Source organism: Cornus florida, unplaced genomic scaffold, assembly GCF_030987335.1.
Source record: "Cornus florida cultivar Cherokee Brave unplaced genomic scaffold, ASM3098733v1 CherokeeBrave_3.0.0_Hap2_Chr01, whole genome shotgun sequence".
Lineage (NCBI taxonomy): Eukaryota > Viridiplantae > Streptophyta > Magnoliopsida > Cornales > Cornaceae > Cornus > Cornus florida.
In genome coordinates, this window is record NW_026775571.1 from 50,554,696 (window position 1) to 50,572,646 (window position 17,951).

Here is a 17,951-nt window from a genome sequence, read left to right on the forward strand (position 1 = left end):
ATCTTCTTATTGAGAGACAAACATCCAAAATCTATCAAACCAATGTCTCGATGTTGCTATTACGTTGTATTTGTCGGTTGGAATGTAGGTATATACACGAAGTTGGAAGAAACAAAAGCACAAATGCAAGAGTTTCCTGATGTTAAGTATTATCATTATGATAGCCATGAAAAGGCTGTTCAAGCTTTAGGTTGATGGAACATGAAGAGGTTGGTCAATTTTATGTAATCTGATCAATATGTACATCAAAACACTAACATTTGCCATAAATTCCTCCATTATTGATCAATTATTAGCTAAATCTACACCACAAGATATTCATAGAAGAATATAACACTTGTATAGGCAAGATCATGTTCTATAAACTTTATTGCACTAAAATTAACTGGCATAATCTTCAACAGTTGATAATAGAAGGGCACTCAGAAGAGAATAAATACATGTAAGAAAGTCGGGGTTATTTCATATGTTCTCCTTGATATATATTCTTAGTTTATCAGAAAGACATAAACAACCCTTGAAGTTGGTGACTGTTTTGGTAAAAGATGGTTGCACAATAAAACAATAAAGGAAATACTAAATTGAGAAAAATGTATAATCTAGAAGTACCCAGATCAGTGTTTGTTTACTAAAAACAAGAGAATCTGTACACGACTTAATTGTGGACATGTGGACTACGGAAATCTAATAGTAGTAAGCCTTTCTATGCAAATTCAAAAACTATACAAGACTTGCTCTAAGAGCCTTGAACTTGTATTGTTTGTTTAGTTGTGTAAAAATAGAGGAAATGGCTAAGAATGAAGTTTAGAACGTCAATGGTTCAATTGCAAACATTGAAGTTAAAATGACCTTAAAACTGTCAAATTTTAAAATGGAAGAAAATGTATCGGAAAATTCAATTTATTTTTGTTATTCGCCCAAATGGCAATGCAATCTATTCAGTTGCAGTATGTAAATGTTAATCCCAAGTATTATTTTTGTAATATTACTCATGAATGAATGTTTGCAAATGACGGGGTAGTTAAAGGGCTTTTATGTCATTTCTCTTCATTAATGCATGTGTATGATGTAATCTACTTTCATTTCATGCTTATACACGATTTTTGAGGCAGGATTGTATTGCATTTAAGCCAGTAAATGAACCAAATGAGTTAGCAACTAAGTCACACAATCCTTCTCAACGGGTGTAGCTCTCATGCTCCGAGCGCGCTCCTGTTCTCATGCTCCGTGCGCCTTCTCATTCAAATTATCACTATTTGTGACTTAATTTTGCCGCTTTCACGCTCCCGCTCTCAAATTTGCTCTTGTTTTCACTTTATGTGACTTAGGTCACCAATGGCTTGGACTCTCAAAAGGCCTTACAACCAGCCCCAGCAGAAAACCGGTCGGTGTATACCGGTATCTCATCAGTAGGCAATTTCAATGTGCAGCTCAAATCGGCCGATGTGTGGCCTGCATACGTCTACCGAAACCTGTAGCTTCACTGCTTCTCCTTCTTTCCTTGTGTTGTCTAGTCCTGGCTCATTCGATGATACTAGGGTGTACTATAATGACTAGTGAGGCAAATGAATCACATCCTAACTATGGAAATGACCGTGTTGCCCTTAGACGACCTTGGGTTCGGTTAAGGACCCGGAAAATGATTCGGAGCCCCGGGTTTGGATCGTTACAGTAAATGCCGCCTATTTAAGGATCAATTGGCTAACTAAATAAATCCACACTACCATTGTGTGATCCCTTACAAATCCCAATTTGTATCCATACTTGGAGACAAGTTCTAACTAACAGAGCTAGAGGTCCCCATTAGAATGGTCGGTATTATAATCACATAGATTGGGGGTTTAGGTTTGAGCTCAAAACGAGCCTAATGCTTCATTCGGTAGGAAGGGAGGTAAGCTTGAACTGTTGGTGGAACACTTATTGATTTGCAACCCTATTAGCCGCCTATACATATCCAATTTCTTTCTTATTTAGATTCAATGTGGACAAAACCTGTCATGTCAATCATAAATTGGGTGCTATTTGAAAACTCAATTCAGCTTAATTTTGAACAAATTAAGCACTTATTTAATTAAGTGTATTTGATAACGTAATTTAAATATTACTGAAAATGGTAAGCACCAAATGATAAGAATATCACTTATCACTATATACTTACAATTGAAAAAAAAATATATATATATATATATATATTTTTTTTTTTTTAACTACCACTTAAAACTTATAGTACTTAAAATCAGCTTTTAAAATTTTCAGTATTTTATTTTTAGTTTTATCAAAATGCACCTAACATTAGCAATTCTAATTTTTGTATTATTTCGAATTGGGCGTTTCCTAATCTTTTATTTATACAAAGAAAGAAATACGTATCAAAGGTATATTTAAAAGAAAATACAAAAGTGCTAGGGAAAGCGAGGCGCGAACCGTGGTATTTTATTAAGAATCAACAGTGAAATCTATAATTGTATGAACATTGAACAATCTTCGTCGGAGTTGTAGCGGTCGATCGTCAAAGTAACTCCATTAGGTCACAAAAATCTGGATTTCCCTATTTACATTTTAAATATTTATATGTTTATGTATATTTATATGTATATTTTTTGAGTAGTTTGAAACCCTATACTGCTCTCTCTATCCCCCTTGCATTAGAATGGCGCACGGGGGCTACAACAAGCGCGGGGTGGCCGGACGCAAGCCGGCGAGTAGTCGGCGGTCCAAAGCACAACTTGGTGTCGACAAGAAGGCCAAGCCTAAGTCCGTGTCTATCAAGAACCAGATTCGATCCATCGAACGTATGCTCCGAAAGGTATTTATGCTCTTATCACTTCACTCTTCTTCGTATAAGTAGTGTGTATGCGCTGTTCTTTTCTCAAAGCTAGGTTTTGTTATAATTGAATGTGTATTCAGTTTGATTCACGTGTTACAAAACGAAGAGACCATATATGAATATCTATAAACTTCATATGATTCCCAACATCAGAATAATAATTGGTTGGGCAAATAAGGATCAATAGCAGCAGTATAATTTGTAAAAATTATTATATATTCGGATATTGGTTAGCAATATTACTTGTAGGAAATTTCAACCATCAGTGATTGAATTTGCTGACTGGCTAGTTTACCAAATATGGATTTGGAAAGGTTGCTAATATCAAATTGGAATTTGGTATGGACCCAAAATTTTTGCTCATTCATTTAATAATTAGTTGAAAATGGATGGGGCTCCTTCGATTGGTGTCATTAAGGTCTTAATGGTGTTTTGAATCTACAGCCTCTCTTGATGCTTAACTTCTAGATTAATCCCTTTTACCAGAATTTGATGTTTTTCAGTAATTTATAGGTTATGTGAAAGTACTATTCCTTGTGGAGCATGGGGTTACAATTACATTCTAACTTAATTATTTATTCAAGGATCTTCCTCCTGAAGTCAGAGAAGCTCAAGAAAAGAAGTTAGAAGGACTCAAGAAACAACAAGAGATTCACGTTCAACTGGCTGTGGAGCGTAAAATTTTTTTGCGTAACCGGAAGATTAAGTTTTTTGGTAAATAAAAATTTATTCTTTGTTACTTACTTTTTTTTGATAAGTTTATTCTTTGTTACTTACCGGGAAAAAAATTCATTCTTTCTTGGTTTATGAAGTTTATATTTGATTGCAAAATATTATATACATTGTAGTATACAACGGGCATGATTGTGATGCTTGAGTTGTGCTTGACTATTGGAACTCCATCTGCTTTGTTTAGAGAGAAGAAAAATTGAACGGAGAATAAGACGATTAGAGAAACTGCAACGTGCTTCAACTGGTCAGGTCCAAGAGGCAGAGACTGCCGAGCAGCTTTCTAAATTGAAAGAAGACCTTGAATACGTCAGGGTAAGCTACATATTGACTACTTCCTACCCTTTGTTCTTTTTCTAAAAATAGTTCATGTTAGTTGATCTTTGATATGAATTGTTTCCTGTTTTGACATCTTAGTGCAGTCTCATTAACTTAGTTAGCAGTTGTGTAGTTTTTCAAGAAGCTTCACTTGATATTGTGACGCACAAAACTCAGAAATAATTTGATTCATGATCAACAACTCAAAAATCTAACTCATCAAATACATTTCTTCCTCATAGTTGATAAATTTCATTTTCGTTATATTGCATTAATTTGCAGAGTTGAAGTTGATATTTTATTTGAACTGCAGTTCTTTCCCAAGACCGAGAAATATGTATCTTTATTTATGGGAGGTGATGATGTGGACATAGTTGATAGGAGAAATAGATTAAGGAAGCAGATCAAGGCTAATATAATTGCTGCTGCAGCTAGTGGCAAGGATTTGGAAGGTATTGTCTTTTTACTACTTTTACAAGTATTTTGTCACGATATGTTTGTAGAGTTGACTTGTACTTTTTGATAAGCTGACATGAATTTGGGGTGTCATGTTCCATTATTGATACTAAATGTTGTATTAAGTATAAAACTTTTAAGCGGACTGATTAGTACATATTTGTGTTTGTAAATAATGTGGGTTATCCTCGAGAAACTCTGTTCTTTTTCTAAATAGTTGTTTGCTATCATAAGCTCATACATTACTATGAAATCTAGGATAGCCTTCCTAAAATCATTCCTATACCCAAATTCTCTTGTCTACCTTACACCACCATGTCATACAAAGAAATGCCAGGCCTTGACCAATGCACCGTGGTGGGGATTGTAACTTTCCATGAATTTTGGGACCTTTTACTTTTTCTTTTCTTTTTTTAAGCACGTGGGAGTTAACGGAAGTCTATGCTAGCCTTCATAGCATCATTCTTATCTCCAAATCCATAGCCAACATTCACCATCTCACACCTTTTCCTACATGACTATTAAATTCTCCGCATACAAATAATCTCTCCAATTATGGGATCCCTTGAATTAATTCATCCATATGCTCCCAAAATTGTGCTTTAATGTTTTCATTTTCTCTCTGTATAAGTTTTTATTAATGTTGTCCTATCTTTTATCTCGTAATTGTTAACAATTTCTCTTTAAAATTCTTATCAACTATTATTTCTACTCCTGCTCTACATCGAAATTTTTTTTCCTATTTTTCTATTTCTCGTACAGAGTTGATATCCAGTATTTTCAATTTTCTTAGACGTTTCCCTATCAACTTAGATTCTTGTAAACATGTTGTATCAGCGTTCCTTCTAATCATTGTCTGCAAGACTACAACTCCAATCCATGTAACCTAGCCTAATATGTTGAACTAATTGTTTTTCCCTCACTTGTCCAAAATAACCCTTTGCTGACATTTCATCGTGCTTGGTTGCTGATGTGGCATCCCTTCCTATTTTTTGAAGCATATGGATGTTAATACTTTCTTAGGAGGGAACTCCCTGGTATCTGCTCGAATAATTCATGGTCATATTGGCCTAACAAAGGTTTTAGTTTGTTTCTTAGCTTCCTAATGCAATCCTTCTTTCTTGGAATTGGAGCCAACTATAAAATTTAATTAACTGTTGCACAAATAATATTTTTTTTCTATTTGGAACTCGCAAGCCCACTTTAAGAAACACAAATAATTCTATAATTTGTATTCATATCGGATAAAGATACTTCTTGACATTCATCAATATACGTAAGATACTTCTCAACACTCGCCAATATGTGTATGATACTTCCTAAACCTATGGAAAAAAAAAAAAAAGGGTAGCCAAGTGCATGAGGCTCCCACCATTGCAGGGTCTGAGAAGGGTTAGATATACACAGCCTTACCTCTGCATGTAGAGAGGCTGTTTCCTGTTTCGAATCTGTTACCTCGCAATGGAGCAATCTTACCATAACGCCAAGGCCCGCCCTCTTCCTAAAGCTATGTATAATTTGAAAATATTTTCTTCTTTTTAAGATTTTGGAACACATATCTGATACTTTTCAGGTTCTCATTTTTACTTGTCTTGATCATTAAAATGTAATTTTTTAAAGTATAATACCATAGTATAACTGTAAAGGAAAAGCTCCAAATGATTTAACTTTCTTAAAGAAAGTAAAATTGAAATACAATGATAATATATCTTGTTTAATTTAATCTACAGTTTATGTCCATGCAATATAACTCTTACGTTTGGTTGTCATAATTTTTTTATAAGAAAATTTTTAGTCGTAATCTATATTATGACAAACAATTATTTTTTTCAATTAAACATGGATACATATATTTTATATTTTAAACACATATATTTAAAATGTTAGTCATAACATGTGTCCTTGCTTTATCCGGCCTATTTTTTTGGAATTTTTTATACCCTTGTGTTTCGTATTTTGTCTCCATGTTCATGCCTCATAGGTAGAGAGAGAGATTTTGGATACAATTTCATACAACACCCAAACATATTAAAATTTAGTTTGAAAATTGATTTTATTGTTGCATTAGGTAAAAAAGAAAAGAATTTTTTTTGTGAATTTAGGGCTTTAATAAACGGAGAAAAATTTGGAGGCTTTATAAATAAGGAAATGCTTGAAGCTGACTGGCCTTTAAAGGTGTTTGGTAGTAGGAAATTCAGGGAAATCACTGCTAGAATATTTGGACAGCAGTTATTTAAAGTTTTGGAGTTGGGTGGCCAAAAGAAAGGATTATTTATTAAAATGATAGGTGGGGTTGATTAGAGATTTGATAGAGCAACAGATGAGACTAGTTTTGTGCTGTTCTGAAGCTGCGAACAGTAATTTAGCTTATTTTAAGTTGAAAATATGGTTCGTAGCATCCAGTGATCCTTTGCTCCGGCCACTGTGGCATGTGTCGCCCAGGGCATGAGGTGCATGATGACTTGATGTCATCCTCACCTTCCTCTGGCTTTTCACTGCTAGTTTGTTCAAGGATCCAAACTCAATGATGGCAGCTAAATATGAGGGTTGCTCTCGTTGCAGGACTTAATTTAACACCTCAAGGCTAGAGCTGACAACAACCATGCACCACAAATAAAGAGTTTTGGTTGATTAGGATTTATAGAGGAATGGAAGGGGGCGCGTTTTTGGTATGTTTTGAAGGTAAACAATAGCCTGTGAACATTAACTTAGGGGATGTTATGAATTTGAGTAACAAAAAGTTAAGTCTTTGATGGAAGGACAGATTGGGATCCTCTGCTGTAAGAGGATCCTGCTGCACCAATGCTGTAGTGGAAACGACCTTGTTTTTGTGTGTTTAACAATTAATTTTTTTTGGATAAGTATTCACTGAAGAGCGTCCAAAAGGGGGACGTGGCCCAAACTACATAAAAATTAAGGGCTGCGCACAGTTCGGTTCGGTACGGTTCTCGGCTAAATCGGAACCAAACCAATCCCGCAGTTCCTGAAAAATTGGAATTGGAAACGGAACCGTTGGACCTTGGAACCAGTGTAAAAGGTCCGGTTCTGAACCACAGTTCTGTAAGTTGAAGAACTTCCTAAAAAAATAATGTTATAAGACACTATTATATGTCTCCCCAAGCCATTGGTGGTCTGGTAGTACCTTATTGTTAATATTAGAATATAACATTGATGCAAAAATGAGAGTAGAAATATTAGAATATATAACATTGAATGAAAGCTATTGGGTTGTACCTTACTGATAAGAAGCACTGCTAATATTAGAATATAACATTAAATGCATACAATTTTTCATAATGAGTCTCCCTTAGGCTCACACTTATTTTTCATATATACACTATTTATATAGTTTACAGTTTGGTTTGGTTCTAATGGACCTAGAAATGGAACCAAACCATAAACGAAGTGTTCTTTATTTTTGGAACTGGAACTAGAACCGAAACCAAACCATAGAAGAATCGAACCGACGGTTCAGTTCATACCGGTTTACCGTTTCCAACCGTTTTTTGTGCACCCCTAAAAATTATATCTTCAAACTGTCCACAAAAGACAAAAAGAATCTCCATAGATTTACAATTGAAACCCTGAACCCAAAAGAATAAAGGACTATGCGCAGAATATCTGAACACCCGCCAAAGTGACTTCACCCCATCAAAGGATCTCCTGTTCCTCTCCTTCCAGAGAGCCCACCACAAGCAAAGGGGGGCTATCCCCCATGCGTCTCTGACTTGGGGTCGCACTCGGCAATCACCTCAAGTGGCAATCAAGCTCACCGCAGACTTAGGCATGACCCACTGGATCCCAAAAATGGCACAAAGCATATCCCAGCCTCTCTAGCTCTGGGGCAATGAAGGAGAAGATGATCAACAGACTCCTTGGATTGCTTACACGTACAAACATCAATTGACAGTAATCTGACGTCTCCGCCTCAGATTGTCAATGGTCAAAAACCTCCCCAAAGCCGGTGACCACCCAAAAAAGCCACCTTCTGGGGGGCTCGCAAGTGCCAAATACCTTTCCACGGAAAGGATATCCCCTGAAAATCCGTCAAACGGAAGTAAAATGAGCGGATCTCGAATCTCCCTTGGCTCGTACCTGTCCAAAGCAACTCATTTGTGGTCACACATTCCACTTCGCCCTTCAGATCAAGGCGAGGAAGGCTCGCAACTTCAAGGAACGTCAGTTTTTGGCCTTCTAAAGCTCTCATGGAAATCAAAAAAGAAACAAATCAAAGAAAATAGGAAGAAAATAAAGAAAGAGAGAGAATCTCAGAGGACCCCGGAGTAGAAGACTCCGGTGTCTGAGAGAAGGAAAACAGGCAAACGGCTAGAGAGACGAGAGCGTCATTTTTTCCTCCCAAAAACACCATACAATTTCTGCATGCTTAAAGATGTTGGGAAAATAGATGAAATGTACCAGATGATTATTTTCTGAGTGACTTTCCTAATTGTTGCCTGAACCTACTCTCTGATTTATGTATAGGGATTTAGTGTGGATGATCTTGTGCTCTTTTTGCATTACCTAATTTACTTGTGTCATGATTTATTCTTGTTTTTGTTAATAATCATGCTAGCTTGCTGTTTTAATAGAATTCATGCTTTATTTTTGGACTTCCTATAATAGAGACTGGGAGTGAGGATGATGGAATTTTGGATCTGAGTGACGATGATTTCTTCTTAACTGGAAGTTCAAGTGATGAAGCTGATGCAGATGATGAATGGACAGATAAAAGTACAAGGTATATTTTATAACTGTGAAAGGAGATGCAAATTTTTATTTTGATTGATAGTGCTAAAATTTTCTAGTTCTGTGGGCTGCATTTGGGCCACTTTCTGGTCTTTTACCAATGAAATAACACAGTTGCACAGAAAATTCCGGATCAATGTTTAATTTTTGTTACTCTGTATCTTTCTGATGAGTTGGTGCGGGGTTGATATCTTTTCGAAGACACCAAGTCTATAACAAGTTGCCTTCATGGCAAATTACTGCACATATTTTTTGTTTGTTATTGATAACTATAATTAATAAAATAGCAAATTACAACACAGATTGAATTGAACGCATTTGATGCATCTCTGTTGGAATGTTTGTATTATAGTTTTCACTTCCCCTTAATCTTGCATTTGCATTGCTGTTTTGTGTGGAAAACTAGAGTTGCATCTTAGATTTTTACCATGTACTTTACAGAGAACAAGCCTCTAGTGCTTCCGGTAAAGCAGCATCTGGCATGTCCAGTGATGAAAGAAATCAGGTATTTTGTTGAATTTGGTATGTTACTGTTATAAAATTGATGTGTAAAGCTGTTAACATTCTCTGCATCCTTTTTTCTCTGCAATATTATAGAGGCAGATTTCTGCTCGAGCTCTGATGCCACCTCCTCGGCCATCAAACAATTCGTTTCCAAGGTCACTTGGTGTTAAATCAAGGTTTGGAGGTTCTTCAAGCAAAAAATCATCCTTTAAGAGGGTTGAAATGGCCACATCTAGCAATACATCGAATAACATGAGTGGATCATCCTTCAGAAACAGGGCATCTTCAGATTCACGGACGGGCCAGAGTAGTAATCTGAGTTCCAACTCTGATGCTCGGAAACCCAGAAGGAGGAGGAGGCCTAAGAAGAAAAGGCAACAGGTGCAATATTTGTGACTGAAATGTGTCATCTCCTTTCTATTATCATTTTCGTTATTACAGTACTACCATGTCGTCTCTTAAGGATTTGGCAGAGCATGACCTCTCTTAGTGTTAATGTTGCCTAATTGACTTCAGTAATCTTTTAACATGTAAATGACTGTTGTTATTTCTAGTGCTTTCTTGTCCTTGGTATCTACTGTTTGTTACTTGTTTTAACCAGACAACGACCCTTTCAAATGAATCATAATAAGTCAGTTGCTTTGGAGAGTTACGCTGTGCTTGTGGTTTTGAATGATTTATGAGTTGATTCCTTGACTTTAGAGTGTGTGAATAGGTCAATCTGTTCTTATGGTTGATTCTAAACTAAAGCAATTACCAAATTCAGATTTGTGTCCCGTTTATCAATCAATCATGCAAACCCAAAATAAATAAGATAAGAGAGAGCAAGAGAAATGAAATAACCAGATCTTTTAGGTGCATAACCCAACGGAGAAAAGTCATGGGACCTTCTCCTCTCTGGAGGAATTGATTATCTGGACCAATCCACTATCTGAAGAGAAAGTACAACCAAGTACACTTGTTCCATCTTACACTCGGTTAGCTTGCCTGGATTCAGTTGTTAGTGCTTTGAGTTCAGTTGCTTTCAACCTTCAGTCTTATGCCTGAGTCTCCCAAGTCTGGCCGTTGATCTGTCAACGAATTGCCTTCCTGATAACTCTCATTCTTCTTCAGTGATTGTCACCCTAGCCAACCTTTGATTCTTTAAAAGTAGATTATGAAGATGATGAAGGTTGATCAAAATCTTATATCCATTGATATTCCATGTAATTGATCCAAAAATGCTGTTAAATGTGGTAAAAGTTGTTGTTTTTTTTTTTTTTTTTTTTTTTTTTTTTTTTTTTTTTTTTAGTTATCTTATTTATTAGACGCACTTGTTAGCACTTGTGACTAACCAATTAGGGTAAAAATACATTCGCCTTCATTTTTTTTGTATTTTTGTAAAGGTTAAACCACTTGAGTTTGAGTGAGGAAGAGCAGTTTGAAGGAGCTAAAAAGACAAAAAGTTGGTTAAGAAGGATGTGGATTGAGGTGTTAAGAGAAAACATGATGGCTTATGGTTTAACAAAAGGGGTGGCTTTTAATCCATGCTATATGGACGGGGATTTTCAGGGTGGACTCCAGGTAGGTAAAATATAGGGGTTTTTTTTGACATGAGAGCTCATTTAAGCTTTAGTAACTTACTTGGTCGTGATCTAGGGTCTTTTTATTTTCCCATTTGTGCATCTGTCAAATAGGCAGGGATTTATTCTCTCTCCCCCTCTTCCCCTCATTTTTGCATTTGTCAAATTTGATTAACACTAATCACATCATCCATGCTATCAGTCAAATTGAAGGAATAAGATTTAGTATTATTCTTAAGAGAAATGAGCTCTACTATCCTTTCTTACTCAGTACATTGCATATAACTTGGTACTAATTAGGAGAAACGATGGAGAAATTGCAAGGAAGGAAGAACTGGAAATACAAGAATTTTTGTGATGGTAGAGCTATCAACCACTTAAATTTTAAAATTCAGTAGGCTATAATTGGTTCAGCGCTATGCAGTGAAAATTCTACACCAATGGGTTACAATGGTATGGTCTAGCTTGGAAGTGCTGCAAGAACAATGGCGAAGCCAAACATTAAATTGGTCTTGATAGTGAGAAAATATGTATAAGCCCATGAAATAGGTTTTCTTTTCTGTCTTTTCCATTTCATTTATATTGTAATTACTAATGACACACTACTTCTAAACCAACCACAACATTGCTTGCCCTATCTAAAACCACTGCAAACACCCTTCTCTTCCTTTCATTTTTTGTTAGGGCTTGCTGAATTGAGTTCATTATTTATCTTTGGGATGGTCCTGGAAATGTGATTTGTTTCTTGATTCACTCCAGTGCTCTATTATTCATATTCTTGTTTTTGTAGTTTTATTGAACTATTAATTGATTTTTGGACTAGTAATTGCACGTCTGGTGGTTTATTATCTCAAGTTTCTAGTGTACTTCAACTCATTTATCTCTTTTCTTTGTCAACAGGCATGAATTGATTGGACTGCTGATGTAAACTTTATTGCCAAGTGAAGAAGCTCATATAATGTTTGTGCAAAATTCTCACAGCATACTTTTTGACCCATCGACTTGTTCCTTTTCCTTTTCTTTAGACAGTCAGGAATCTGTACCTGTGATTCTTTGTTTTGATCAGTTAAACACCATGTCTACTGCATTCAAGTTAGTTGTTTGAAAATTCAATTTCCTTAGTAATTAATTGTATTATGGCCATTCTCCGTTGCACTATTAAAAAATTTATTCGAGGAAAGCTGTTTTGTTTGTTTATTTGCCTTTCCCCACCTTTTTCCCTTGATGTTTGGTGGATGGTTTAAGAAAATCTTGGATGGAACATTTAGGTTGGTTTACGCCTTTCAGTTTCATCATGTTTGGTTAATACCATATAGCCAGCAAGGCAATTGGCAGAACTTGATGATCATGAGAACGTTAATGCTTCAGATCCCCAATTTTAGGTAGGGATGGCGGAATACCCTGCCCCGTCGGGTATTCGCCCCGTTTAGAACGGTTATGAGGGTGGTTAAATGGTTTGGGGCGGGGCAGGAATGAGATTAGGATTGAAAACCTGCATGATTATGGGCGAGGATGGGGAATGGTCCCCTCGCCCCGCCCCGTCCCGTTTATAGTAATAAATTATAATTTTGTGTTTATACGTTATTTTATATTCAATAATAGGAGGTATATTTTTACAAATTCTAATTAATTTTATTTTAATCACTAAATATCCTTTTGTATTATTGTTATTTTAGAACTTTTATGTATTATTTTGTTGTTCTTACAATAATATTAAGTTTAGAATTCAACTGAGAAGTTAAATTTTGTTTTAGAAAAAAGAATTCTTATCATTACAAAAGTATTCTGCAAAATCCATCCGCACCTCACCCCAGTCTCGTCCCGTCTTGTTTAATAAACAGTTTTGGAGCGGGAATGGGGGTAGCTAAATGGGGATGGGGATGAGGAAGGCATTCTCCACCCCTACCCGTCCCGTTGCCTTCCCTAATTTCAGGGTTGCAAATTGTTGGATTTTTTTCTATCGCGTTGTTGAGGGTTTGAATTCAACAATGTAGAAGCGGAAGGGCAGCAACAGGAAGTTTTTTGCAAGCATAGGCAAGACACAACGTCATAATTATTAAGGGCGTGCTCTAACACTGTGCCCACCATGCCAAAAGAGAGAGAAACCCATCCCTCTCTTTCCCTTTTTTTTTTGTTTCCGGCCTAGGATAATAGGCTTATAATGGTAAAAAGGCAATTAAAGTTACCCAAGTAATTTGCCTGTAGTAGGTACATGGTGTTTGAATATTTCCTGAACTAATGTAGGTCTTGGTTGGTACGAATGTTTTCATGGCTTTGGTTCTTGCATTGTGAGGTATTGTTAACCCTGGACTCCGTACATCTATCCATATGAGCATCAAATGGATGGGGACTCAGCCATCAAATGTTGCTACTCATTAGGCCAAGTGTGCCAAAATATTTTGATTCTTTTACATTATGAAATATAAAAAATTATAACTGCTACATTTTTTGGTATCATTAGTAAAATTAATGGTTACAGCCATGCTGAACAATGGAAATGATGGATTAAAGTTGGTTGTAATTAAGACAATGTCTTTTGGATGGACAATATGCTTTTTACCGAATAGATATACAACAGCATTCAAATCTATACGGTGATCGGCTAGTATATTAAAAAGAAATTCTTAAACTTTATCGTCTTGCCCTCCGTTCTTTTGTCTTTTCCTTTGTCCTTGATTTTAATGTTAGGTCTATAAGGACTAGGTTGACATGTTTCGTTATGTGATTTTAATTTATATTTAGTGAGTGCAAGTTGTCTATTGAGAGTTTAGTGAAAAGTAGTCATCATGATAAAGATGGCCTTCAACAAAGGATAAATCCGTCAACTTTCACACCCAGAGGGTAAAAAGGTAAGTTCACACCAATACACTCCACCACCATAGATCATGCAAACATGTTTATTATTTTAAGTTTCAAAGGTTTTTAAAATTTTTTGAAATTAAAAACATGATTTTTGCATATTTTTAGTAGCACTCGCTGATCCATCGTCACATTGGACTTTGCACGATTTGTAGAATTTTTTATCTCCATCCATCGTAATCAAGTGGTATATCGACTAAAACGTATTCAATAGTTATTATTTGGGTTAAGTGCAAGAAATTATAAAGTGCAAAAAATCTCTTACTGTTTTTTTTTTGTGCAAAATTACTCCTACCAATTTTTTTTGGGGTGCAAATTGCCCTATAATTAGCCATTTTGACCAAAAAAATTTTTATAAAAATTTCAAAATGCCTTCCTAGTCCGGTGAAAATCATCGCCAGCGAACAAAATTTCCAGCAAAGCCATCGCGGTCGTCCTACACCCCCTCATCCTCCGCCGCCGCCCGTCCCTTATCAATGAACCCACTTCTACTAACTCAACAATGAACCAAAAAGGAAGAGAGGGGATCTGTTAAGCATGTAGATCCAAAGGTATAAGAACAATTAGAAGGCACATGAACATATTTAAGCTAATTTCTCCATCTCTTCTAAACTCTCATCAGTATTAAGCAAAGATTCAGTTATTTCTTCCCAATCATCATTCTTATCACTGCCATTATATGAAACTGAGATATTTTTAATCAACATTTCCAGGAATTTGATCTCAATGTATTTTTTTTTTAACTTCAATAACACAATAAATATATATGCCTCTATATATATATATATATATATATATATAGTCAAGTGTAGAAAACACTCCCTAAAGTATGCTTACGGTGCACATCACACTCCTAAGTTTCAATTGGGTGCGAATAAGTCCTAACAAATTTAAACCCTACGTTGACTAAAATACTACTGACTCATTTTATAAAATATATAAAAATAAATAATTTTGTAAAATGATTGAAAAGGACCCTATTGGAGAATGCCCCTCTCCTGTAAAAAAACATCCCTAAAGTTTTAATCTGGTGCAAATAGGTTCATTTGATAAATTTGAACCCTAAGTTGACTAAATTACCATTACTGAATCATTTTATAAAATATATAAAAATAAATAATCTTATAAAATGACCGAAAATGACGTAATTGGAGGGCTTCGACAATGAAAGATAAAAATAGAAAATAAAAATAAAAGAATAAAAGAAAAGTAAAGTTCAAAATAAAAATAAAAAACAAAAATAAAGTGCAAACTTAATAAAACAAATTTTTTCCAAACTCTGAAAATCAGTGCACACTGATATTGGATTTTTATTATTATTATTATTTTTAACAGTGTTGGTACGAAAAATAAAAAATAAAGAAAAAAAAATTAGTAGAAAATAGTAAACTGAATCTCAAAAAATTTCAAATTCTTATTCTACAAATTCTCAAAGTTATTAAAAAAAAAATGTTTAGAGATATATATAAAGAAAGAAGTTTCAAATATATATACATATATATATAAGGTAATGTGCACATAACACCCATATACTATGATATTATTAGCATATATACTCTCTTGGGCGTTTCGGAAGAGTAAAAAGGGCAATAAGGGTATTATAGCATTAATTTATGTCAGATGGGATAATTTTGCATAATATGAAAAGATTAGGGATGTTTTTTTGTATACTTTTTGTGATACCACCTAATTTCGGAAACATGAGTTGATCAAGTCCACGCTCACAAAACCAGGGGATATCAAAACAATTAATATTTAGTAAACACAGAATACAAAGATGAATAATAAAGAATAAATAAACCGCTGAAGAACTAATAAATATTAATTCCATTAAATAAAAATCCTCCAAACATTACAACTCGAGAATCCCATAAATTAAGGACTCCTTAACCAATAACAATTATACATAAATTCATAAATAAAACTAAAGTCAAATAACTTAACTAACATCCTACTTTGAAATAAAAGAGTAGATGATAGATAAATCTCCAAGTTGCAGATCCTCAATCTCGAGACTTGAATTTTTACAACCTAAAAAATAAAATAAGGTGGGTCAAAACCCACGAACAAGTTCCCTCTAATAAGCCCTTGAAAACCAATGAATAATACATCTTGTTAAATGCTAATTGACTCTAGAGGGAAGGTGAATAGAGTCAATGGCCAATTTTTAAATTTGCAACTTTAACTACTAAATAACAATTATGCAAAAATCAATTAAAGTATATAAATAATTCAAAACATAAATGTAAGAGAGATAGGGATAAGAGATTGCAAACAATGACTCGGAAATTTTAGCGAGATTCGGAAACTCCTACTCCTCGGCTCAAGATCCCTCTTGAGACTTCCTAATCCATTAGAGGTTCTCCTTAATGGTGGGGAGCAAACCTTCACAGGAAACAAGTCCTTATTTCTCTTTTGTGCTAGGCGAATTCCCTTCTCCTAGGCTTCTTTTGGGTCATACTAACCCTTACAAGTTTGTAGGAAAAATTGTAATTGAAATACAAGATTGAATCTCTCTCAAGATAGATGTACAAGTGTAAGCTCACAACTAGAGTAAATATATGAATGAAATGAAGCTCAAATTTCTAAGATGATATGAGAGAACAAGAGATATGAAATGAATGATCAAATAATGGCCTTGAATACTCTAGAATGAAACTTTTGAATACTCTTCAAATTGCTCTCAATAGGTGTGTATAATAACACAAGCTGCAACTCCTATTTATAGAGAGAGGAGGTCAATATAGCTGTTGGAGGTCAATATAGCTGTTGGAGATGAGATGTGAATAGTCCAAGTTCGCAGGTAGCTGTTTGATTCAAAGTTGACTTTGTGTCGGTCGGCTAATGGAGTATCATCAGTCAGCTGAAAGCCCCTCGTCAGTCGGCTGATCCCCAATCGTCGGTCGGCCGAAACGATGGTTGAAATGCACTACTCTCGGCTTTTCATGAAATCTTCTTCTCGGTCGGCTAATGACTCTTCTTCGGTCGGCTGATGCATATATATAACCCTTATCATTCGGCTGAACCTTCATGTTCAGTCGGCCGAAACGTCTTTTGGCCAAACCAAACTCACAGTTTTCTTTGTTAACCGATTGGTGCTTCAATTCAGTTGGCCGATGGATCTTTGAACGTGAACCTCCATCCTCCTCCTTTGTTTCTTAGGCTTCAAAGTTATATGGACAATATATGATGCTATTTAAATCATGATATGAGAAAAGAATAATCCTAAGATGTGAGCTTCATAGAATTCATAAATTACTTTGACATCTAAATCTAAGGCGCTCACCAAACATATCTACCCCATTTGACACACTAGTCTTGTTTGTTTTTCATCTTCGAAGCTTGGGATGGAATGACTTGTCTTCTTTTCTCCTTGGAATGGAACTTGCTTGGCTTATTCTTGCCTTTGATTTCTTTTCCATTAGGACTTCAAGTAATTTATCTGTCATATGATCTTAATGCAAATATCAGTCCATAAAACATCATTAATGTTTTGTGATCGTCAAAATTAGTCTTAGGGTTAACAATCTCCCCCTTTTTGATGATGACAAAACATTGATGTGTTCAAAAAAAAAAATGGAGTTACATTTAAAAATGCTCCCCCTATCATTATGCTCATTTGTACTTCATAGCAGGCAATTAAAAGACAATTTAAGTTTATAACTGAGAGTAGGCAATTTTCATAGTTGTCTCCCCCCTATTTTTATGCATTGTATATAAAATTGATAAGTAGGTATATCCAGAGTATCATATAGAGACTAACATTGACATTTAAAAAATGAGTACAATATAGTCATGAACTGTGTCAGCAAAATAAACAGTTTATCCAAAATGACCCTGTGTCAACCACTAGAAACTATGAACCACTATCAACTATCAACACATCAACTAAGCTTCTCCCTCTTTTGTCATCCTCAAAAAAAATATAGCATAGAGAGGCAAAATAAAAA

At 35.2% G+C, this 17,951-nt stretch overlaps 1 protein-coding gene across 1 annotated transcript; it reads left to right on the top strand.

Moving 5' to 3' along the window:
• The first annotated feature begins 2,380 nt into the window (after window positions 1–2,380).
• On the top strand, window positions 2,381–12,339 carry LOC132296549 (rRNA-processing protein EFG1-like). The gene is made up of 9 exons (XM_059794744.1): window positions 2,381–2,527; window positions 2,650–2,806; window positions 3,412–3,541; window positions 3,744–3,871; window positions 4,188–4,326; window positions 8,954–9,068; window positions 9,518–9,581; window positions 9,674–9,961; window positions 12,043–12,339. Exons 2-9 carry the CDS (start codon window positions 2,651–2,653, stop codon window positions 12,046–12,048), a joined length of 1,026 nt encoding a protein of 341 aa, XP_059650727.1. The 5' UTR covers window positions 2,381–2,527; window position 2,650; the 3' UTR covers window positions 12,049–12,339.
• The last annotated feature ends 5,612 nt before the right edge of the window (window positions 12,340–17,951 follow it).